General features: G+C 45.6%; 1 protein-coding gene across 1 annotated transcript; it reads right to left on the bottom strand.

Annotated features, from left to right (window-relative positions):
- Positions 1 to 16,399: 16,399 nt before the first annotated feature.
- On the bottom strand, positions 16,400 to 25,607 carry LOC128408610 (cholinesterase-like). Its single transcript, XM_053378559.1, has 4 exons — positions 25,514 to 25,607; positions 22,174 to 23,650; positions 18,543 to 18,706; positions 16,400 to 17,061 (listed from the first exon to the last, which is right to left on the bottom strand). Exons 2-4 carry the CDS (start codon positions 23,640 to 23,642, stop codon positions 16,994 to 16,996), a joined length of 1,701 nt encoding a protein of 566 aa, XP_053234534.1. The 5' UTR covers positions 23,643 to 23,650; positions 25,514 to 25,607; the 3' UTR covers positions 16,400 to 16,993.

Genomic DNA, 25,607 nt, shown 5'->3' on the forward strand with positions numbered 1-25,607 from the left:
CACCCAGGAGCCCTGGTTTGAGTGCAAAAGGCAGCTACATTGAGGACTAATGCAGAAGAACTGATTTGGCTGAAAATTTGAGGCTTTGTAAGAGTAGAGTGATAAAAGCATTGACTTTATAATGATGCTACTCAGAAGTTTGATATTACAGTGGTACCCTGGTTCTCAAACTTAATCCGTTCCGGAAGTCCATTCCAAAACCAAACGTTCCAAAACCAAGATGCACTTTCCCATAGAAAGTAATGCAAAATGGATTAATCTGTTCCAGACTTTTAAAAACAACCCCTAAAACAGCAATTTAACATGAATTTTACTCTCTAACCAGACCATTAATCCATAAAATGAAAGTAATAATCAATGTACTGTACTATAAAATAAATAAGACACTACTGTATATGATTTTTAAAAAATAAAAAATAAAAAAATCTTACCTGCACTGGTGATAGTCATTATTGGATGAGGGGCTTTTATCCATGTCCACAATCACATAAGCAATCAGTAGCTGAACTGGATTCCACAGTCACAACAACAAATTAACCAAAAAAGCCTCAGAAACAAAAACGCAAAATAAATAGCAAAAACAAAAGTGCCAAACTTAATCTGTTCCGGAAGTCCGCTTGACTTCCAAAATGTTCAAAAGCCAAGGCACAGCTTCTGATTAGTGCAGGCGCCCCAGAAACAGTAGCCTACAGCTGCATCGGGTGTTCGGCTTCTGAAAAATATTCAAAAACGGGAACACTTACTTCCAGGTTTTCGGTGTTTGAGTACCAAGACATTTGAGAACCAAGGTAGCACTGTATTATGACAGAAGGGTACCAATATTTCCAATGTTGCTGCACAATAATCTTTAGTTCAGACTCTTCAGACTCTCACTGAGGCAAGCTTGAATGGCTCAAGAAGACATCTGTCAATAATAATAATAATACTTTTATTATTTATACACCACCCACAATTATTTCTCCAGCCACAATGGAGTGTCATGCTGTCAGAGTGCAGCACACAGTGGATATTATATTGGATGGGCAGAAAGGTTGGAACAACAGCAGGTGGAGGTCCCTTCAGATGCTAGTCACATCATTTCAAAACAATAAATCATTTCCAGTCTCTAAAGTAAGGTGGGCGGGGTGACCTCAGGCACATAGACTGATGGCTTCCCTCCCCAGTCTCTCTGCCTGATTGTTAGGACTTTCCTCAGGCCACACCTCCTCTACAGAACACATGCATCATCGGCCTTCCTCCAGACCCTCTTTAGAGAGGGAAGTTCCTGGCTCAAATGCAATAATTTGGAATTCGGATAAGGTCTCTTGCTCGCCTGGATTGAGTGGTTCTGTGTGTATGTGTGTATGCATCCCTGTCTAACGCAAGTAAAAAAGGTAAAGGGACCCCTGACCATTAGGTCCAGTCATGACCGACTCTGGGGTTGCGGCGCTCATCTCGCTTTATTGGCCGAGAGAGGCGGCGTACAGCTTCCGGGTCATGTGGCCAGCATGACTAAGCCGCTTCTGGTGAACCAGAGCAGTGCACAAAAATGCCGTTTACCTTCCTGCCGGAGCGGTACCTATTTCTCTACTTGCACTTTGACGTGCTTTCGAACTGCTAGTTTGGTAGGAGCTGGAACATAGCAACAGGAGCTCACCCCATCGCAGGGATTCTAACCGCTGACCTTCTGATCGGCAAGTCCTAGGCTCTGTGGTTTAACACGTCTATCACAAGTAGTCATGTGCAAATAGACTGAGGCCTTCTCTGAAAGCTGGTTACATAGCTGTAAACACAACAGCAAAGTGCATTAAAAGACCAACCTAGATAAAGATGCTAAAACGTTCTTTGAAATGTTCAATGTGGTGGAGCCCATGGGTCCTTGTAAACCAGTGTAATGGAAGGAGAGCAAGCTACAAACTGTGTCCCGGCAGGGGAGGCAGTGCAACAGGTCACACACAAAGAGGGGTGGCAATTGGGACCACCCCACTGTTTTCAAATCCGTGTTGAGACTTCTTGATGGATGAACATTTTTATTTTTCTTGTATTTCAAAGAAGTCCTGGTTCCAAGTAACGGTTGTGCTATCAGACGATCTCTTTATAGAGGACTGGTTCCTCAAATTCTGTCACACACGTTCAGCCTTCTGTCACACTCTGGGGTGACCAACAAGCGAGAAGCAGAATTTGAGGGCAGAGGAGGGGCAGATTTGATTATCCATTGCTGAAAGCACTGGGGATACCAAAGTTTGGGAGCAAATTCAGCTTCAAACCCAGTGACGTTCTCTCCTATGCTAGTGAAAAGTTGCCATTCCTGTTGTGGTGTAATTTACTCTTACACCACTTTGTTTGCTACCCAGGTGAGGGACCACCTTTTAAATGAACCACAGAACCAAGGGAATTACTGTATTGTTTGTTCTATAAAACTCACTTTTTCCCTCCTAAAAAGTAAAGGGAAATGTGTGCGCGTCTTATGGAGCGAATGCAGGCTGCGCAGCTATCACAGAAGCTTTCATGTGCAGCGATCCCTCTTGCTGTTCTGGCTGCTGAGATTCAGAATATTTTTTTTCTTGTTTTCCTCCTCCAAAAACTAGGTGCGTCTTGTGGTCTGGTGCATCTTATAGAGCAAAAAATACGGTAATTGAAGTCCAGTATCCAGGAGGCACCCAGCGTTTATTGTAACTATTGCAATAGGGCAGAGCTCAACTGAACACGATTGTTGTAGCCGAACCACCAGTTAAGAGGAAGTCTGCCACAAGGAGAATCTCATGGCACATTTCCCACAATGGGGAACAGTAAAATTCTGCCCTTGCATACATTGTGTTAGTGAAGGTGCCTGGGCCTCTTTTTTATTTTTATTTTTTTATGGGGAGCCTCTTTGCCCCTCGTCTCATATGTCCTGAGATATATGAGGGACAAACACAGGGAGTCAGATTCGATTCAGTTCACATTTGCAGGTGAAGGTCTCTAATTTAGGCTTTCCTAAGCAAGGTGTGAACTGAAGTGCAGCCTTTCTTCAAAATGTACACTTCAGATTTTGCAAGGCAGTTGCCCAGCCAAATCATGTACAAATATGCATATACAGTGGTACCTCGGGTTACATACACTTCAGGTTACAGACGCTTCAGGTTACAGACTCCGCTAACCCAGAAATAGTATCTCAGGTTAAGAACTTTGCTTCAGGATGAGAACAGAAATCGTGTTCCAGCGGTGCGGCAGCAGCAGGAGGCCCCATTAGCTAAAGTGATGCTTCAGGTTAAGAACAGTTTCAGGTTAAGAACAGTTTCAGGTTAAGAACGGACCTCCGGAACGAATTAGGTACTTAGCCAGAGGTACCACTGTACAGGGATCAGCAACCTAAAGCTCATGGGCCAGAAGCAGCCCATGGAGGTCATTTGACCGGCCCATGAGCCGCCCCCAAACCAAGCCACCAGCACATCGTGGCACGGGGACTCACTTCCACGGCGCTGGAAATCACATCTGCGCAGATGCAGATGCCGAAAATCATGTCTGCGCACATGCAGACGCTGAAAATCGTGGGCACGCCCTGCTCATGGAGGGAACTCTGTGTGACTGATCCAGCCCAGGCAAGATAAACCTTGCTGACCCCTGCTATAGTACGTATAAAAATGCACACATTAGTGAAGGTAACATACAAAGTGTTTTATATTAAGGGAAGTTGTGCCTATTAAGCAGAACTGCAAACGAAAAAAGGAGCAATCTGCTATAAATGCTGATTCATTTTCACTTGAACTTTCTTTATTCCCCCCTTTTAATCCACCGACTGATGTGGAAATGTGGAGAGCTGAACTTCACAATGGAGAAAGGAGAAACTGAGAGGAACCAAAATTGGCAGGTGCCCCCCACCCTCCCCAATGCTGAAAAAATATGGGTCAGCCACTGTTTGATCCAGACAGTGGCACATATATTATTTAATAGATTTAATAGATGTGATAACACAAAGATGCCCTCTTCTCTCCACAATTCCAGGTCAGCAATTGGTGAAAAAAGTGAAGGACTGTTATACAGATGCTTACAGATGTGGAACCGAATGGGTATTTCCTTACAGTCATTTGCAAATTACAGTCGACTGCTGCGACAATGAAGACAATTCCAATGAAGGTTCTTAGTGTGCGGGTGACATATGGCTAGGGCTGCAACCCTATCCACGCTGACTGTAGAATAAACTCCACTGCACGTAGTGAGATTTCCTTCTGAGTAAACATGTTTATGATTCTGCCAGATGAAATGTTGAATCATTGAGCATGGTTCCTCCTTACGTGCTTTTATTGTATTGGCTAGATTTGAAACTAGATATATATATATATATGGGGAAAGAAATGGGCAAATTACAGAACGTGTTATTGAAAATATTGATCTATTTATATTATGTTTTATTGGTTTTCCAAATTAATACAAATCAGTCCCAATTATTTAAATTTAATACAATTTCTTTAAAAAATTAGGCTTCCCGCTCCTCTTGCAAACATATGCCCATTACTTCATTCTTCTTTAATCTCCTCTTCATCCTGCTCTTGATGTTAGCCCATTCTCACAACTGACCTTTCTAATTCCCTTACGCAGTACCTCTGTTACATTTCAAAAATATAAAATCCATTTCACGTGTGTAGTCTTCATAAATGTTTCCCCAGACCTGGTGTGTTGAGATAGATCATTGCCATCCTCCTTTGTTCAGTTCTCTGCAATGCTTGCAAAGTCACATTCAATTCCTTTGAGATCATGTTCACCAGCTTGTGTGAAGGCTGCAGCTATAAATAACTCCCCAACGAGGTGACCCCTCTCTTTCATACTCCTGGTCCAGTCCAAAGATAATTTAAATAAACCTCAGCCTAGGGGAGAGAGCATAATAAAAACATTGTTAAATCCTTTGTTGAGCATAAATCAAATGCCTCCCCCTTTCTCTTTCCCTTGGTGCCAGACAGAATAGCATAGCTATGACTACACGTGGCTCACTCATTTTGCAGGGGAGGTCAAGAAAGAAACCATTTGGAAACCTTATGAAAGCAGACAGTGTCTTGTCCCCCCTTTATTAATTTGAAAAACAGCTGGTTCTACTGAATGGTCAACATACCTCATTCCTTCCTGGAACACTGCAGCAGCCAGCAGGAGTCCTACTCCAGTGTAAAGCCTCGGATCTGGGCACATAACCTCGATGTCGGCATCTGGGGGTCGATAGGCCAGCTGGCTTGGCCCCAGCTGGATCGTCTCCCTCTCAAGCTTCGCCGTGGAGATTCATTGGCCTCTGGCCAGCAACTCAAGCTTGAGCACTTTACTTAGCAGAGTAAACTGCACAACAGAAGAGGCTTGAGGCTGTAGATACATACTAAAACTACGGATTTATTTTACATAAATCAGGACAAAGAAACATGTCGTCTCTCCTTGACGTCTTCCCGGAGAGAGACGCAAAACAAAAGCAATACACAGAGCGGACGTTCCACTCACAGGACCCAGCAAACTGTGCTGGAAAGTAAACAGACATGTGACACACAATAATCCCATGTCTGCAACAAAAGGTGGAATGGAATCTCCCAACAGTTTAGGCATTGCCCTGCCCTGCCCTCCTGAGAATGACATCACCTTCCCTTACCAGGATGGTGCAAGGGTGATGGTAAGGTTGGGCCACACTGTGGTTGGTTCTGCTGGTGCATCCTTACTACTGCCTCTTGCACATCCTAGCATCATCTCAACAAGCAGCAGTGATGCTGCTCTCAGGGAGGTGGCGATGTAGGACTACCGTACTGTGCCAGTTTTTCTTGCTGGTACTGTATGAAGGTAAAGTCTAGAAACAGGGGCTGCTGGGCAGCTCTCTGTGGTGTTAGCAGCTAGGGATGTAAGAAGGGCTCTGTTTTCCATCATACCCTGCAGGTATCACCTGCAGCTCTGTTTCTATTCTGCTGCAGTTCGTCTTCTGCCAAAAACAATGTTATCCATTTTTCTGTCCGCCATGGCAAAATTTAAAAATTTGCCCAATTTATGTAATTAATGAGGTTTTTTCTAAACATCCTTTTCTTTCCCAGTTTCTGATCTCATTCAAGAAAGTGGCTGGATTTAAACATAAGTATCTGCAACAAGTCTTACAAGCTTCCCATACACTTCTCTTTCTTTATGCTGATGTGGTGAAATAATCCCATTTCATTTCTGATGTGATGCATCTTAGACTTTATTTCTCTTGCACTGCAACATTGTTTAGCTTCCTTGATTTTTATGCCCACCCCCACCCCAGAAACTCTGGGAATGTTAAGGATAGTAGGAAAGGATATATTGAATCAGTATTATCCTTCCATCACTCCTGCTAGTGAGTGATGTAACAGAGCAGATTCCCCTCAATATAGCAGGAAGCTAGTTTGCAGAATTCGTTTGAATCTCTTTAGTTAAGTAATATAATCTGGCTTGCCCAGATGGCTTATCCCTGGTGTCCCCTTTTATCCCTCTTAAAAGAATAAAGACACAAGTGTCTTTCCTTAAAAGTAACAAGAAGTTTACTCACATTTCAGTTCACGATTTGATCCCTGAAAGGCAGGCTTTGCCTCGTAGTTACCTAACAATCTATGAGTTCATCTCACATGGAGATTGAGCTCAGGTGCTGCTGACTGAGAGCCAGCAAACAGCAAAATTACATTAAGAGAACAAAATGGCTGCAGGAGAGCAGCAAGCAAGAGAGGAGAGCAAGAGAGAGAAAATGGCTGCGTGACTCGGCTCTTTTATGGAGTCAGCCAGGGCCAGGGCCAGGGTCACATGCAGAGGCAGAATGCTCCAGACCCGTGGAACAGGAAGTTACAATGACTGGAGTAACATTCCCCCTGCCTGTGCCCACTCTGGGGAAATAAGGAATGTTGTATTTGACTGTTCCAATGGACTACATCCCACAGAAACGAAGGAAGTTAAACTGTGGTTTACTGCAAGAAAAATAATTGCTTCCACTAGATAGCTGCAATTCTGTAAAAAGTTAATTATGAGCTTTTTAAATGTTATCACCAGTCATGAGGGTGCTGACACACCATACACTGAAAGGACAATTTAACACAGAGAAACCAAAGAAGCCTCAGAATTTTCTGAAACAATATGAGAGCCAAAGCACAGCCACCTTTCAAAATTCAGACTTGCCCAATTTTTGCAGTGCAGTTCTCCCACCAAACCATGTTTACCAAAATGCATATACTAGGCGAAAGTGTGGTTAAAAATGAACACATTAGTGAAAATAACGTACAAAGTTCAAATATATTTGGGTAAATTCTTTCCAAAATGTGTACAATTAAGCAAAACTGCATGCAAAGGTGTGTTATTCAGGAGGAGTTCACACAAAAATGCTGATAGATTTCTAGGAGGGTGTGAAAAGTGAATAAATGTGCAAATTACTGCAGAAGTGTGGAGAACTAAATTTAAGATTGGGAAGGTGAGAAGCTGCGTACCCAAACTGACAAATCTCCCACCCCTATCTGCAAGGTCCAAGTCTAATTAATCTCTACAAGGGTGTGAGAGAGAGGGAGAAATGGTGACAAGAAGGAAAAGAAAGAGAAATTTAATGCTTACAGGCAAAGTTCATTGGCAAAGCTCAATCTCACCCCCACTCCCAATCTGAGCATGCTCACACACTTTCACAGAGCATGCTGCTGTTTCAGCTGAAAATATCTAAGGATGCTGCATTTCCAGGGAACCCACACTTCGGATTTTGCCTGAGTTTTCCTTAAGCACTAGTGGAGATAACTCATCGAGTGGTTGCACATATCACGCTTGCAACAAACAGTTTTTATAGATGTTCCTTTTTGGACTCTCATGTTATGCATGCAGTCCCTGTGACTGTTGGTGCAGCCTTCCGACCGGTAGCTCACTTTTTTACCTGCAAAAAGATTGGGAAGGTGAGTAAAAGGAGAGAAGCAACAGATGGGATTACAGAAGAAGAAGAGGAGTTTGGATTTGATATCCTGCCTTATCACTACCCGAAGGAGTCTCAAAGCGGCTAACATTCTCCTTTTCCCTTCCTCCCCCACAACAAACACTCTGTGAGGTGAGTGGGGCTGGGAGACTTCAGAGAAGTGTGACTGGCCCAAGGTCACCCAGCAGCTGCATGTGGAGGAGCGGAGACGCGAACCTAGTTCACAAGATTACGAGTCCACCACATTTAACCACTACACCACACTGGCTCCCCGGGTTCTCCCTAAGGCTGCAAACGTGAGCTTTGCGCCTCTCTCCCTAAGCCAAGCAGAAGCTCCCTGGGTTTTGGCAAGGAGTGCTAGGCCTCTGACAGGATGCTGGAGCCTTCTGCCTCCTTCCCAAAGCCGGGTGGGCTGTGGGAAGGTGCAGTCACGAAGGACCCCTCTCCAGCACCCAGGGCGGGATGCCGAGGGGGCGGGATGAACCGCCCAGTGGCGTGTGCGCAACGTCCATACGGACTGCGCACATGTGGCATCCTGTACAGACTGTGCACATGTGGCAGTCCGTACAGTCACCATGCGAGTGGTAGCCCATACAGATGCCGCGTGTGAGTGGCAATCCATACAGATGCCACACAAGTGGCATCCCATATGGACTATGTACACGCAGCATACCATACGGACTGCACACGCGAGGCAGCCCATACTGTTGCTGTGTGAGTGGCAGCCCGTATGGACACCCCACACGCAGCGCCCATACTGACTGAGCATGCACCCTCGTCCACTCTACAGCTGGGGGGAGGCAGTGGGCCATCTTGTCACACACACCCCAGGGTGGCACCTGGGGCGACCTGCCCCCTCCGCCCCCCTTTCGTACACCCCTGAGAAGGTGGTAGGAGGACTCTTGGACCCCATCTGAGCATCCCACCGCCCCGCACCACCCCCCTAATCTGGACAGAAGCTTCCCAGGCTTTGGGAAGGAGGCACCAGGTTTTCATACTTTAATAGACCAATTCCCCGGGAACATTTAGGAAGCTACTGCCCCTAGTCCACTGTCTTGCTCATCACTACTTTAAATGAGGATCAGGCAAATTCGTAGAGGAGAGGGCTATCGGTGGCTCTTCTGGACTGATCCAGCCTGCGTGCACGTCAGACATTTGAAGAACATTATTTCCCCAAAGATTCTGAGGTCCTGCAGTTGAGGATGCTGGGAACTGTAGCTCTGGGAGGGGCATACTAAATTTCCCAGAGTTATTTGCGGGGAGAGATGTGCTTTCAATGCTGCCCAGGAGGGAATATGTGTGACCTATCCAGACTACGGGAGAGTTCTCTCTGTCCTTTTTTCCTATCTACATATCTTTTTCTCCCTTCTTCTCCAGCCGTTCCGTTCTCCTTCCCACCTGCTTTTCCCATTTTATTTTTCAAACAAAACATGCTGTGCCTGTTGAGTCTGCTCTGTCCTTCCAGCCTTCTTTGATTTTTCTCTTCATTTCTTAAAAAAATATTTATTACATTTGTGGGCGGTGGGGGGAATTCTCAATGTCCTTTTGCTGTTGTTGTTCTGCAAAACTTAGGACACGCCTCACCCCGCCCCAGGTCTGCCAATTCCTCCCTCTTGTACACAGATACTACATGTTTAGCTACAAAAGCATGGAAATCGCCCTAACGGTTCAGAAAAAGCGTATAGCACTGCTCATAGCCACCCGACATGAGTTCAACTTACCCTCATAGAAAGTGATAGAAATGCACTGTTCGTTAGGTCTTGGGAAACATACGCTTACTTTGTCAGCACAGCCAAATTCGGGGGTATCCCGCATACAGTAGCGGCACTTCAGGCTGTAGGCTGCAATGGCAAAATGTTGGGAATGGCATTCAAAACAGTATGACCCCCTACCCTCCAACATTTCTCCAATGAAAATAGGGATGTCCTATTCTGTTGTTGCTGCTGCTGCTGCTGCTGTTGTATTTATACCCCACGCATCTTACTGGGTTGCCCAGCCACTGCGGGCAGCTTCCAACATATATAAAAACATAATAAAACAGTAAACATAAAAAACCTTCCTTATACAGGGCTGACTTTAGATGTCTTCTAGAGGTTATATAGTTACTTATCTCCTTGGCTTGCGCCATACCCTCCAGCATTTCTCCAATGAAAATAGGGATGTCGTAAGGAGAAGCAGGAAAACATTCTGGGATCAAACCAGAAAACGGGATGGCTTCTGTAAATCCGGGAAAAATAGGGACACTTGGAGGGTCTGTGATTTTCACTGAAGACAATTGTAGGGTTGTAGGCTTCTAGATGGACGCGGGTGGTGCTGTGGGTTAAACCACAGAGCCTAGGACTTGCCGATCAGAAGGTCGGTGGTTCGAATCCCCGTGACGGGGTGAGCTCCCGTTGCTCGGTCCCTGCTCCTGCCCACCTAGCAGTTCGAAAGCATGTCAAAGTGCAAGTAGATAAATAGGTACCGCTCTGGCGGGAAGGTAAACGGCGTTTCCATGCGCTGCTCCGGTTTGCCAGAAGCGGCTTAGTCATGCTGGCCACATGACCTGGAAGCTGTACGCCGGCTCCCTCGGCCAATAAAGTGAGATGAGCGCCGCAACCCCAGAGTCGGCCACGACTGGACCTAATGGTCAGGGGACCCTTTACCTTTACCTTTAGGCTTCTAGATGGGAAGCCTACCGCTAACATTTTGATTATTTATTTGTATGGCTCAGTTATTCCATACACAGCTGCATAGTCCACATCCTTGCCTAATGCTACATGTGAATAACAGCACAGGCATGCAGCTCAAATGTTTGTGTTAGTACTGGTACTAACCAGATCGTACATTTGTTGAATGCGCCATGTGAACACCCCGTACGAAATGAATCTACGTGTGTACAACTAGATGCTTGTAAGACAAGGATGGGGACAATGCAAGTGTTGCTGCTGCCCTGTCCCTGCTGGTGGAATCCTCTTTGGCACAAAATGGCTCCCAGGGCAAAATAACCGTCAGGGACTGGGCAGAGGAGGAATGGTGGAGACCGCCTCCCCAGCCTGACCCTTCCAGAGAAGAGGAAGACAGTTCAGAATTACAACAGGGGTTTGAGGGAGATCACAGCTCAGAGGCAGATGAGGGGGGAAGCTGGGAAATAATGGGAGAGGAGAAGGAGGCAGAGCTGGAGCAGCTGGCTGACATGCTATCACTAGAAAGCATTCCAGACCCACCATCTCCCAGAAGCCAGCAAGCCTTGAAAGTAGGTGAGCAAAGAGCTCAAAGGCAGAGGGCACTTGTCAGCACCCATAGGGATGATGAATGAGGAAGTGGGAGAGATGGGGAGAGGGTGGAGTCACTCGGGACAATGCCATTATCCAAGAGGCTGGGTTCTGTAGCCTTTCTGTGTAAATACCAAATAAAAAGCAGACGGTAAGAACATTCCTTGTCTTTGTACGTTCCGGGGCAACCAGCAGTGGGAGTCACTGGCAACAGCCTGACAATAACACAGGGGGAACCAGAGCATTCATCTTACAACCCTACAATCGGTAGGTGTTAGGCAAAAGAGAAGGTATCATGGAACCCATGGTGCAGAAGGCACCAAGACTAGGGGAATGAGACAGAAAGTGTTGTGGGACTGGGCATAGGGGCAGGGTCAATCTGATTTCAGGTGTGCTTGGAAACCAGTTAAGCCCTGTCCCAGTGTTGAGGGACGTGGCTTGTTTTATTTCCCAGCCTGTCTGATTCAACCCAGGTGGGAGTGGGGAGTTTGCCGATTGCGATTTAGAACATACCTGAGAGGACAAGGCAAAGCAGAACACAGGCTGTGAAGGAGAAACCCCTCGTCATGCTGGTCTTCCAGGCTAGATCTCTGGCAGGCAAGGCGCTGTGGTGAAGAAAAGGGAGGGTATAAAGGTAGTAAAGTAAAAAAGAAATAATTAACATGTGTGCTCCAGACGCAGGAACGATGACTCCACCCTAGTACCTAGCCAAGGGGTGGAGGAGGGAATCATTACTGGCTTAGCATGGCTGCTTCGACTTTTGGGGATTCAGTCTTCTCCTGGATACTTGCATGTGTATACCCACAGGAAGAGGCCCCCAGGAGTGCATTAAGGCCAACCGCATTAAGACCAGTGGTGTAGCATGGGGGCCCCACTGGGAAGGTTGCCCTGGGCACAAAATTTCAACACCTGGTGCTGCCTCAATACAGTTGCATGCTTCCACTGCTGGGCTCCGTTGAAAACTGCTTCTCTGTGTGAACCAGGAAGTAACCTCTCCAGACAACAGAACGACTCTTCTTTTCTTATCTCTGCAGCTGCTATCTCCTGAGTAATGCAGATGCCATTAGGCAATTGGATGTGCATGTGTACTCCGTCTGTTTCCCTCCCACCCACCCACTTATGTGCACAGCCCCGGGGGCTGGCAACCCATGCTACGCCACTGGTTAAGACAAAGGAAGTTGCATCTTCAAAGTCTATGCCTATACCTACCCCTGGTTTTCTCCTACTGCAAAATGAATTATACCATGCTTCCTTTCCATCAAGCTGCAGTGGTGACCCCTACTTGGAGGCTGGTCCTTAGCCATAAGATACGGCCATCCCAGAAGCGGACAGGCAGTCATTATTTACCCTTTTATTGATTTCAGAATATTTGTAAGCTGCTGTCTACACTTTCTGGTGGTGGCTCTCTGAGGTTTCAGGCAAGGAGCCTTTCCCAGCCCTGTCTGTAGATGCTGGGCGTTGAGATTGGGACCTTCTACATGCAAGGCGAAGGGACGCGGGTGGCGCTGTGGGTTAAACCACAGAACCTAGGACTTGCAGATCAGAAGGTTGGCGGTTCGAATACCCATGACGGGGTGAGCTCCCGTTGTTCCGTACCTGCTCCTGCCAACCTAGCAGTTCAAAAGCACATCATAGTGCAAGTAGATAAATAGGTACCACTCCGGCAGGAAGGTAAACGGCGTTTCCGTGGGCTGCTCTGGTTCGCCAGAAGTGGCTTAGTCATGCTGGCCACACGACCTGGAAACTGTACGCCGGCTCCCTCAGCCAATAAAGCGAGATGAGCGCCACAACCCCAGAGTCATCCGCGACTGGACCTAATGATCAGGGGTCCCTTTACCTTTACCTTACATGCAAGGCAGATGTTCCACCACTGAGCTATGGCTCTTCCCTTAGAATCTTAGCAGTGTATTACAACAATAAAAATGCATTTTTTATTATTATTATTATTATTATTATTATTATTATTATTATTATTACTACTACTACTACTACTATTACTGCAAGTCTGCTCAGACATATAGTTTAGATACCTGCACTGGTTTTTTAAGTTTTGCTGAGGCTAATGTGTGTTTTAATGACCCCCCCCCTTTTAATGATAGCCCTGTGGATTTGGGCTGTGTTTTCTCTACAGCAGTGATTCCCAAACTTGTGTCTCCAGCTGTTTTTGAACTACAGTTCCCATCATCCCTGCTCACCGGTTCTGCTAGCTAGGGATGGTGGGAGTTGTAGTCCAAAAACAGCTGGAGACCCGAGTTTGGGAAACACTGACCTACAGTTTTATTATGTTTTTTTTATTAAATATTTATTAGCATTTTCAAGAAACAAACAAGAACAAAAAATAAACAGAACAAAAGAAAAATACAAAAATACATAACAAAATTAAACAACAAAAGAAAAATAGAAAAAACACATAAAGTTACTAATACTTATTGTTCTTAACCTTATTTCTCAGACCTCCTCACACCTCCCCTTCTTGTATTCCAATTTAAATTGTCAGTTCAGCAAGTCCTTAACTTATTTCTTTACCTTAACTTATACATTTATTCTAACATACCATTTTTTACTTTGCTTCTTTTTTCCATTTCCTCCATTTATTTTTAACAATCTTATTTTCAATTAATTTAAAAAAGAAGAAACCAATTTTACCTTATTAAAAACACACATCAATACTTATACCTCATTAGTTGTTCTTAAACCTTTTTCCTAAAGTTGACCAGAATTTCCCTTCCACGATTTACCCAATTTCCTTACCACTAATTAAAAATAAAAAAAAAGAAAACAAGTTATCCTTATGTGCCCTTTGGATTCCCAACCTCCACCCACCCTTTTCCCGGTTCCAGTCCCCGACCAATGTCCATCAGTCTTTATGTTATTTATTTAGCCTGGAGACCTCACATCTGAGGCCCTTTTATCTCTCTCAGTTCCTTTCTGCCGGTCTCTTTGATGGTCCTTAATGTTAAACCCCAAGTCTCGGAGGGGCTCCAGCCCAGCAGAATCCTTGTTGCTTCCAGCCAGTCTTCCATGCTTAAAAGCAAAGCCTGTGGGGGGCTCCAACTCTTGTTTCAAATTTCTTACAGATCCAGATGTCCCCAAGGCTCCAGCTTTCACCTTCCGCAGATTTGTAATCCTCAGGTCTTCAGATCTCCTCCAAGGGAGATCTCTCCATTTTCCAGGCTCCCATTCAGACCAGGCTTTCCACATCCAATTTTTATTGTCCTTTTTTATCATCATGTCAGGCCTCATATTGTAACTCTCCTTTAACTCCTGCACGTCTCCTGCTTCTCCTTCATTTTCTTCAAAAACAGCACCTTGCTCCATCATTTCTGCACTTTCAGTTTCATTTATCTGTTCAGTTAAGTAGGCTTCCTGTTTCAAGTCCTTATCAAGCTCAAAGCTGTTGTTTACTGTCCAGTGTAGTAGTGATACCTTTGTAGACAAAACATTGTATTCATCTTTCAAGTTTCCCAAGAGAGCGAGTGTTCTGTCCAGTTCTGCTTGGAATTTACGTACTCCAGTCATTTTTGTAATGTAGTATCCCTATTACCCCTCTAGGGGGATTTTAGTTCCTTAATGTTCCTTTCAGCTCGAAACCAAAAGTCCAGTTATTTTGTATCAGCCCTCGTTGTTTTCAACAAAGTTATACCAAGGTGAACCAGCAAAAACAGCAGAAACAATGTTCTCTTTTTCCAGCTGGCAACTAGCTGACTAGCAGCTCTCTTGACAGCTGTCAAAATCTTCCATGCAACAGACTTTCTCTTGGGACGTTCCCGGGTCTCGGGGGGGGTGAAATTCCAGTCCCCAAATTCTTTTTATCCTCCAGTAAATCCTTATAGTGTCAAAACCGTGAAATCAAGATCTTTTCACTAAAAAACAGGTTCTCTCGACCTTAGTTGCCCAGTCCTTTGCTTTAAATTGTTTACAAAGAGGGGGGGGTGACTTCCTTTTTAGCCCCTTCCCGCTCGTTCCAGATCCAAAATTAAAATTTTTTAACGTTCCAATCTCCGTATTACTCACGGGTTTATATTTTAGAGTCCAGTCGGTCTTGAAAGAAGTTGGCGCTCTCTGTCAATGGCTTGCGGCTTCACTCCGTAGGCGAGGGAGTACTCTCAGCACCACGCCTCACCCTGCCTCCGTTCCGAAGCCTTTAAAAAGGCTCCGTCGCGGATCGGGGGGGCGCAAATGGTGCCCGCCGAGTCTCTGTGTTCACAGGCATCCGCGCCTGTGATTTTAAGGGTCCCCGCTTCGCCGCAGCGGCCAGACCCAGACGCTACGGAGCCGATTTCCTCCGGAGCTCGGAGGGAATCCGCCATTAAACAATGGCGCCAACCCGGAAGTCCTACAGTTTTATTATGTGCACCACTTAGAGAGCTCTTTGATTAAGTGGCTTAGAAAATCTTTCTCAGTAAATAAACAAATAAGAACAGTGCCTTGAAGAGAATATTTATTTACACATCACATGCGCCGAATGCAGTCTGTCAGCTAGAAGTACACAAAGGTTTAACCAGAGCAATCCGTAATCTTTTGTGTGACCTCAGGTTCATTTGAGGCACCTCAGAGAGGTTTGTTCTTGATGTTGGAGAGGAGCCTTGGAATGGCATTTGAGGACCTGTACTTCTGAGCCACCCCCAGCTCTCTGCAGTTCAATCATTTGGAAGCTGCATGTGTACCACACATGCCCTGACTTTGAAATAAACTCAAATTGTTCTGGCAAACTGAGCACCCTTCATAGACATCGGAGCAACTGAGCGTTCTGTTCTAGCAGTGGGTGAGAATAACTGGCTTCTGGGAGATTTCAGCAGCTGCCTCAGGAGCATTTGATAAGCATTCCCAGGACCAATGGAACTGATGTGTGGAAGGAGAACAGATCAAAAGGTAGGGAAAGAACAGGAGAGAAGATCCACCAACCACAAGGTGAGAACGCAACATGGGCAGAACTTACATTACATACTTTAATTAATCCAGACCAGAAATCTTCAGGAAAACAAAGCCCCTACTGACAAAATGGTTCTAGACTTCGCTTGGCATCATCCATTCCCCTGCGATGTCTACATCAGCTTGCCTCTTATCCTGATTTCACAGAGATGTATGTTTCCCTGTCCCTGTTCTGGCCATGGGGACACCATGAATGGCAATAATTCTGGGGCATGGAAAAACTCCTCATGGAACTACCAATCTTATAAGTCATGTAGACCCCATGGATCTAAGTGGATCCAGCAGAATTAATCTGAGCTTTGAAAAGCACATAGAGTTGAAAGAGGAAGTGGGAAAGAGTATTCTTCCAACTTCCTCTTTCAGCTCTATGTACGTTCTGCAGATACCCACAGATTCAAATTCCACCCAGATCACAGTGCTCATGCTATGCAAGGAAGCAGGGAAAGCACCGGGTGGGAGTTACCTTCCTTCCCTGGTGTTACATAGTAACATAGTAACAATGAGAAATTAATTGTCCTTTAGCTCCAAGGCACAGCTCCTCAATATACGAGGCTTTGCAAAATTCAGGAAGTGAATTCAGGCTGCCAAATAACCTGTTGCTTGCAGAATAAAGCAAAAGTGATTGAAAAGAAGCCACTATCATTCATAGCTGCTGGATATGTCATTTCCCCCCTCATAATTAACATGTGGATGTTGTGGAGGAAAATGGGGTGGCATTCGAAAATGATGGTCCCAATGGCTTATCTTGTTCTAACCCGGCATTAAGTTCCATTTCTCATTCAACATTGTCTCACAATGAAGAGCAAACCATTATATTTGCAAATGGGCACCAATCCTACAAAGTGAGGGCTTTGCTGAAGTGTTTCTAGGCATGTCTTCACCCTCTCAGTTCCATTCACACTTGATGTAAGCTATTTTTGCATTCTGCCTTTTTTTTTTGTTAAGTTCTGGTCTTATTCTTCATATCTTCCTCCAAAATGGATTCAGAAGAGTCTTCTTGGACTTTTTCTGCAAAATAAAAAAAGCAATTGGAAAAATGATGGTCCATGGAGAGCCAAACAACCCTTCATGCAAGAGACTGGGTACAACTCAACTTCCATTTTTAACTGAAATGCATCCACAATGGACAGCCAATCACTTTCAACCAAAAGTTTGGGGGGGTTCATTCCTTTCCTTCTGCTGCTCCCTCCTTACCCAAGTTTTGATAATTTTAAAAGGGGTATACCTAAGACGACAGGGACACTGGTGGTGCTGTGGTCTAACCCACAGAGCCTAGGGCTTGCCGATCAGAAGGTTGGCGGTTCGAATACCCATGACGGGGTGAGCTCCCGTTGTTCCATCCCTGCTCCTGCCAACCTAGCAGTTCAAAAGCATGTCAAGTGCAAGTAGATAAATAGGTACCACTCCGGCGAGAAGGAAAACGGTGTTTCCGTACGCTGCTCTGGTTCACCTGAAGCGGCTTAGTCATGCTGGCCACATGACCCAGAAGTTGTATGCCGGCTCCCTCAGCCAGTAAAGCAAAATGAGCGCCGCAACCCCAGAGTCGTCCGCAACTGGACCTAATGGTGAGGGGTCCCTTTACCTTTACCTTTACCTTTACCAAGATGGTTGCATCCTGGTGGGGTAGAGCGAGTGGTCAGCAGGAAGGAGCCAGGGAGAAGCAGGAGGGAGTGGAGGAATAGATAGCGAGAGGTGGCGGTGAAAGGAAGTGCAGGAAGCAGACATAAGCCAAGGTGACTAGAGAGAAGGGCTGCCATTGATACGAAAGAAGGCAATAACTCTAGGGTAGAGATAAGAACTGGCAAGCCCTTCACCAACGGAACCATAAAAAGAGAGCTAGATGAAAGAAAAGGCCGAAGAGATGGACTAGGGATGGATGAATATGTCAGTTTCAGTTTCTCCTTTTTTCCAATTCTCAGTTCATTTCTCCACATTCCCACACCAGTTTGCATTGCCCCCCTACACACAATAAAACACCAAAACCAAATTCCTCATGGAAATTCATCAATGTTGTAATGCAGATTTCTCCTAATGTACGCAATTCTACAATACAATTTGCCCCCAAAACAATGCAATTTTGTAATTTATTTGCACTAATAGATGCACACTTCCCACTAATGGGAAAAGCTGGATAACTGCATTACAAAATTCAAAGAAGTGCAAATTTTGAAGCGTGGCTGTGTTTTGGTTCTCGCATTGTTTAAAAAAAAATTAGAATTAGGAAGGCTCGTCATTCAATGTGAACTTTCTGCCCCATCTCTAGAGGCGAGAGAAACACTACCTTAGCAGGAAAGTTGATTCTGACATAGACAGAGCGGGCAGAACTTGTGTGCCTTGTTGTCCACTGGAAATATTGCCAAAAAATGCTACAAAGAGGAACTGGCATGGGACCCCACTGCAGCAACACTATAAATGTGACAAGACCTAAGTCAGTACTAACTGTTGCTGAACTGAGCCCAAACTTCTTCAGCCAAAGGACCTGGACTTACTTGAGAGTGTTGAGTTGAATATATGAGCTGCCAGGAAATTGCAGTGGTGGGCAGGAGATGGCTTCCTGATCTCAGGTGGCCCTGCGCTGATGTGGAAGAAGTTCTCCTCTGTGGCATTGTAGAGCGGCCATTGCACCTCATTGGGCACGGACCCAGTGGGGTTCCTGTGGAGGAAGAAGAAGAAGAAGAGTTTGGATTTGATATCCCGCCTTTCACTCCCCTTCATGAGTCTCAAAGCGGCTAACAATCTCCTTTCCCTTCCTCCCTCACAACAAACACTCTGTGAGGTAAGTGGGGCTGAGAGACTTCAGAGAAGTGTGACTGGCCCAAGGTCACCCAGCAGCTGCATGTGGAGGAGCGGAGACACGAACCCGGTTCCCCAGATTAGGTGACTACCGCTCTTAACCACTACACCACACTGGCTCTGGAAACAAACAAAAAACCACAGTCCAGATCCAAATCTTCTTTTTAAGCCAAAGGCCATTGTGACGTTAACATATGAGAGTGCTGGAGGTGAAATAGTTAAACAAGTTACCCAATCAGAACTCAGGGGGGTGGAGTCAGAGGGACTATAAAACCAGCTCTGGGAGGGTTAAAAGGGGAGTTCATTGGGAGTTGGGTGGTTGGTTGGAGTGGGAGTGAATTGGGATAGAGTCTGTGGGGAGGTTGAGTTAGTGTAGCGAAATAAGCCGAGTCTGGAACAGTTAGGTGATGGGAAGACAAGTAAATATCTGAGAGGTGGTTTAGTGAGGGAGGGCAGGTAGCAGAAGTTATAGATCTGGATAGGCACCCTATGATTGTAATTGACTGATACCGTTTATGAAAGCACACGTTTGTTAAACTGCAATAAATAAACAGAAGTTTATGTTCCAATTTAAACCTGACTGGTCTCAGTATTGTATCAGGTAGGGCAGTATTGTACCAGGTAGGGCCTGGGTGGTGTCAGCGAGAAATAAAATGTGGCACAGGGATTAAAATCTTCTTTTTAAGCCAAAGGCCATCAATAGCACAAAACAAAGAGAGAGAAAATCACTCATAGCATTATAAAAACAAAAATGGCACATCCACACTGCAATAATAACCCCTGACCATTAGGTCCAATCGTGCCCGACTCTGGGGTTGTGGCGCTCATCTCGCTTTATTGGCCGAGGGAGCCGGTGTACAGCTTCCGGGTCATGTGGCCAGCATGACTAAGCCGCTTCTGGCGAACCAGAGCAGCGCACGGAAACGCCGTTTACCTTCCCGCCGGAGCGGTACCTATTTATCTACTTGCACTTTGACGTGCTTTCGAACTGCCAGGTTGGCAGGAGCAGGGACTGAGCAACGGGAGCTCACCCCGTTGCAGGGATTCGAACCGCCGACCTTCTGATCGGCAAGTCCTAGGCTCTGTGGTTTAACCCACAGTGCCACCCGCGTCCCACACTGCAATAATAGCACACTACAAAATAAGTGAAACCCTATCATTTGTCATTTGACTCAATTCCTCAGGGCCCCCCTTTCATTGCTTGGAATTGTGCTGGCAGTCAACCATATGAGATTTGGCCCATTCCTTTTTATTAGATGGATTGGAGATAGGAGGCCAGCTATATCAAATATGATCCTGTGAGTCTAGCTTCCCAGTAGGTCCTCTTCTGCCCAATCCATCTTGTTCCCCAACCACTGTGTTTTGGAATTCTGTCTCGGCAACTATATTATTTTTATTTCTATCCTAACTTTTCCCCAGATCAGAACCCAATGTGGCTTACACAAATAAAAACAAGCACACACAGATAAAATACAATATCATATAAAATATAGTCGTTAAATAGTAATTAAATTCTAATAGAATTAAAACAATACATAACCAAATCAATTGGGTTAGAGATAGTAAAAATCTATATGGAATACAAAGCGGTGCAATATGAAATACACTGCAGCTGGTGGTTCACATTGACATTAGACCTGCTCCACAGAAATCCCTCTGATTGCCCTAATGTACCTAGAAATAATAATAATAATAATAATAATAATAATAATAATAATAATAATAATTTATTATTTATACCCTGCCCATCTGGCTGGGCTTCCCCAGCCACTCTGGGCGGCTTCCAACCAAATATTAAAATACAGTAGTACATCAAACATTAAAAGCTTCCCTAAACAGGGCTGCCTTCAGATGTCTTCTAAAAGTTTGGTAGTTGTTGTTCTCTTTGACATCTGGTGGGAGGGCATTCCACTGGGCAGGCACCACTACCGAGAAGGCCCTCTGCCTGGTTCCCTGTAACTAGGCTTCTCGCAGTGAGGGAACCACCAGAAGGCCCTCAGTGCTGGACCTCAATGTCCGGGTAGAATGATGGGGGTGGAGACGCTCCTTCAGGTATACAGGACCGAGGCCATTTAGGGCTTTAAAGGTCAGCACCAACACTTTGAACTGTGCTCAGAAATGTACTGGGAAAAGGAACACTGTTTGTTTTTGCCAAGGTAAGTATTCCCCAACACTTTGATAATGTGCTTTTTGTTATATATGGCAGGAGAGAGCTCCTAACATTCTGTCATGGGTAGAAGGTACATGTTCTTTGTGTATTAATCTCTGGCAACAGTTCCTGGAAATCTAAATCCAAAAAACGTTGCCTCGCTAAATTCGAGGCTTGCTTTTCTCCTTCCATCAACCAAAAAATCAAATCAAATCAAATGAGAACCCTGCTATGGTAATCAACTTATGGCCTAGAAATCACGGTCATGTTTCATCAGTGCCAAATGTGTCAGCCAAAATATCTGACATTCCATCTTCAACCATCTTTTGCAAAGGTTAGTTGGTTATTTCAACTCACATCCCACCATAGCCCTGAAATTGCCAGTGGTAATAAAAAATATGATATAACATGTTGCTGTTTTTTAAAGTATCAGTAGGGTTTTTTAAAAAAACAGATAAACAAATCGAAAGTGCATATCAGTCACATTAAAACATATCAAGGCCAGCTATTATTATTATTAATAATAATAATTTTTGTACCTCGCCCATCTGACTGGGTTGCCAGTTCAGACTGGGGGGGGGAATCCCTGTCTATTATTATTTTTAATAGCATTTGCTTCTTCAGAAGGTCTCAAGACCCCAAGAGGGTGAAAGAGATGGTTTGGGAAGCTCCTTATACATAACTGGACCCCTATGTCCCTGGAATTGAGCTAGGGGCTTTTTCCAATTAACAGGCAGTTTGCCAGTGAGAAGAAGGGGAAAAAACACCAAAGGAAGATACATGTCTTTTGTTTAAGACAGGGACTGGGAACTGTCCAGCTGTCCAGCTATTTGTTGACGGGAACTCCAGCTCCCATCAGCCCCAGCCAGCATGGCCAATGGTCAAGGATGATAAGAGTTGTAGTCTAGCAACATCTGAAGGGCCACAAGTTCTCCATCCCTGAGTTAGGCCTTTGAGCTTTTCTCTGAAACTTACCCCTCTAGACTGAAACTTGATGTGGCAGTGCCCTTGTCAAAGATACCAAGGAAAGGAAGGAAAGACTGTGGGAGGTTCAGGCAGAACCTTGGGTGTAGAATGCCCAGAGCAAGGACTATCAAACCATGTCTAGAACAACCAGGGTCAAGTTGATGGAATGAGTTGTGTTTGAGGCTCTAGAACAAGAGCTGTGAATGCCTTACCCGCTTCTAGCAAACTCCGCCCAATAGCGCATCATCTTGAGGCTCAAAGGGGCATCAGCTTCCGTGTTTGTTTGATTTACCCTCTGTAGCGATGACAGAGTTCCAAACAGGTAAGGCACCTCAACTCCATGGGCTGCTCCCATCCACTCCTGCCAAATGGAGCCAGAGATGTGGTGGTTGAAGGAGTAGGTGTACACAGGGCTCCCACCTGCTGCCATCTTTTCAGCAGCTTCAGCCAATGGGCACAAAAAGTAATAATCTCTGCACTGTTGGACCATGGCCCCGTGGTACTTTTCTGGCCCATGGCCATCTTCAGCATACTTCAGCGCTACACTCTTGGCAACATCTTCTTCCAAAGACATTTCGAACAATGTCATTGTTTCCTTCAAGAGCTGCTCCCAAGTTGACATTCTGTCATCTTCTATGTGATCCGAAAGACCGCTTAGTGCAAAGACAGACCCATCCTCCCCGGTGATGCCTATGAGCAGTGGTTTTGCCTGAAGGAGCCCACTCTGCAGAAGTTTCCTTGGCTCATCCAGAAGGAAGTCCCCATCTGTGGTGGGGTAGAAGCGATGCATCAAAAGTTGGAGCATTCCCCTATCCATTTCCTTCTCCTGTAGGCAGCGCAGCGCCACACTGTGATTCCGATCGTCGCAGCCCAGCCGCTGACTCGCTTGCAAGGAGCGCAACTTGCAATGCTCAGGATCCTTCCAAGCCCAGGGTGCATTGGGAGCTCCACTCTGCACCACAGCGCGGGCAAAAAGGGGTTGGCTTGCAGGTGAGAGGAGGTGAAACCCCACAGAGGCTGCTCCCGCACTGTGGCCAAAGAGGGTCAGCTGAAGAGGGTCCCCACCAAAGACAGCTGCGTTCTCCTTCACCCACTTCAGAGCTAGCTGTTGGTCCCACAGCCCCATGTTTCCTGGGACCTCAGGCGGGAGGAACAGAAAGCCGAAGAACGCCAACCGATAATTCATGGAAACCACAATGACGTTCTCAGTAGCAGCCAGAAGTGCTCCATTGTACAGGTCTAAGGAACTGGCACCAACCAGAAATCCCCCGCCGTGGATCCAGGCAAGGACAGGAACCGGTGCAGAAGGCCGGGGGTGAGGCACCCAGACATTGAGAAAGAGACAGTCCTCTGAATGCGGCGCGTTGGCAACCCACATTTTGTTGAAAGGCCATTGAAAATCGGTCGTCTGGAAGCAAGCCTTTCCAAAGTTGGTGACCTCCAAGACATGGCTCCATGGCTGGTGGGGAAGGGGCTTTTGGAAGCGCAGCTTCCCCAGGGGGGGTTCAGCATAAGGGATACCAAGGTAGGAAGTGACGGAGGCAGAGCCAACCGGGACTCGCTTGCCTTTGATAGGGCCACTGCTGGTCACCACAACGGTGTCATCTTCAGAGGCAGAGCTTGAATTCAGGAGGGAGAGGGAGAGGAAGAGGCCCAAGTATGCCTGGAGGAGAGTAGGCATTGCAGAAGCTGAAAAAAAGGTGACCCAGGCACAGTTACACCTTGGCTCTGATCCAAAGCGACATACACAAGCCCCCCCCCCTTTTAAAATAAAATAAAATAAATAGACCCCAGCATATCGACTGTATTGTGTGGGAGAAGACAGGTGAAAACCCTTCTCTCCACCCAGTCCCCTTCTGGATATCAGTGGATTATAGGTGCGTTTAAAAAAAACTTGGCATCAGAGGGACAGCTTCCATGTGAGTACTGGGAATTGCAGGTGGACTGTTGTTGCTATGTACTGAAGTTCTCACCCTGGGCCAGCAGGGGGATACTGTAGATAGTTTTCACTCAGGTCCACATGTGCAAATAAGGAATTGAAAGTGACGTTCAGTGATTGGATAGTTACAGAAAGTTGTTACTGTTGCTTTGTAGTTGAGATCTATATAAGCAGGTTGGCTGAACCCTTCAGTTCAGTTCTGTTCTGGCCTGTGAATAAACAAGAGCCCTTTGAAGAATCGCTGTGTCGTCTGATATGTTCACCCACAACTTAACAGTTGGTCCTACTTGTGAGCTTCCCATAGGCTTCTGGTTGCTCACTGTGGGAACAGGATGCTGGACTAGATGGGCCATTGGCTTGATCCAACAGTATTTTTATTTGATGGGGAGGGAGGGAGGAAAGGAGCCATGACAGGGGGATCAATGCACATCTCTACCTGGAGCCCACAAAAACCAGCACTGATCCTGAAAGCATAGGAACATTTTAAATGTACAGCTGTACCTTGGAAATCGAACGGAATCCGTTCCGGAAGTCCATTCGACTTCCAAAATGTTCGAAAACCAAATTGCTGCTTCTGATTGGCTGCAGGAAGCTCCTGCAACCAATTAAAAGCCACGGAAGCCCTGTCAGATGTTCTGCCTCCAAAAATAGTTTGCAAACTGGAACAGTCACTTTGCGATGTTCGGGAGCCAAAACGTTCAGGAACTACGTAAGCTGTTCTAAAACCAAGGTACAACTCTATCAGCAAGCAAACATTCCCAGAAGTCCAATAAGAGGGGTCATATATCTATTGTTTGGGAGGGATGTTGGGGGGTTGCTGCTATTGGTTCTGTTGCTGGTGGTGGTTTTTTTGTATCATTATTTTAGATGTTGTGGTTTATGTGAAAATTGTTCAGTTTGGATGTGTATTTTTTGACTTTTTTATTTATTGTTTCTGACTACTTTTGTTCTGTATTTTTCTCATGTTTCAAGCCACATGGAGCATGGTTTAAATTGTGGGAAAGTGGCCTTCATATAAAATGATTTATGTACAGAGGTGCACCAAATTCATTTTTGTATGTCGACAACAACATTCACACAAAAAAAGAACACACACGTGTCTTTGCGACAATGTTTTTGATGGTACCAATTCTCACCTACCAATTTTCATACAGAAGGAATATTATTCCAGTAAAGATGAGCAGGTCTAGGGGAATGGCAAGGCCGGTTGTGTAATTCCTTGAGCTGGAATCTTCCAACATCTGACTTTCCACTAAAGCTGAGAGTGGGCAACTCAGTTTACTGACTTTGAACTCCTTAACAAACACGTTGCAGTCCCCTCATACCTTGACTTTGTTCACCTCTTTCTCTTTTTTTCGTTTGAGGGCACAAGTCCCAATCTGCAGACCCTCACACGCATATGTCCAAGACTTACAGCATGATACAGGGTTAACTTCCCAAATGTTAAACAACTGGAACAAAACGAAGCAAGAAGCTATGGTGCTAGAATGCAGGATTCCTGACTTCCTTTCTTGTGCCACGTTTACTGTCCTCTCCCCCACTCCCAAGGTTTGTTCCCCACTTCTCATCCCACTCTTGGAGGCATCTAAACCTTCTGCGTCCTGAAGACTCACCTCCTTTATCCCCGGTGGGGTTTTGCTGCTCCTTGGTGTCCTCTGCAGCTCAATCCAAAGGGGAAAGGTGGGTACTGAGGCTTATAGGACACTT

Source organism: Podarcis raffonei, chromosome 2, assembly GCF_027172205.1.
Source record: "Podarcis raffonei isolate rPodRaf1 chromosome 2, rPodRaf1.pri, whole genome shotgun sequence".
In the NCBI taxonomy this organism is placed as follows: domain Eukaryota; kingdom Metazoa; phylum Chordata; class Lepidosauria; order Squamata; family Lacertidae; genus Podarcis; species Podarcis raffonei.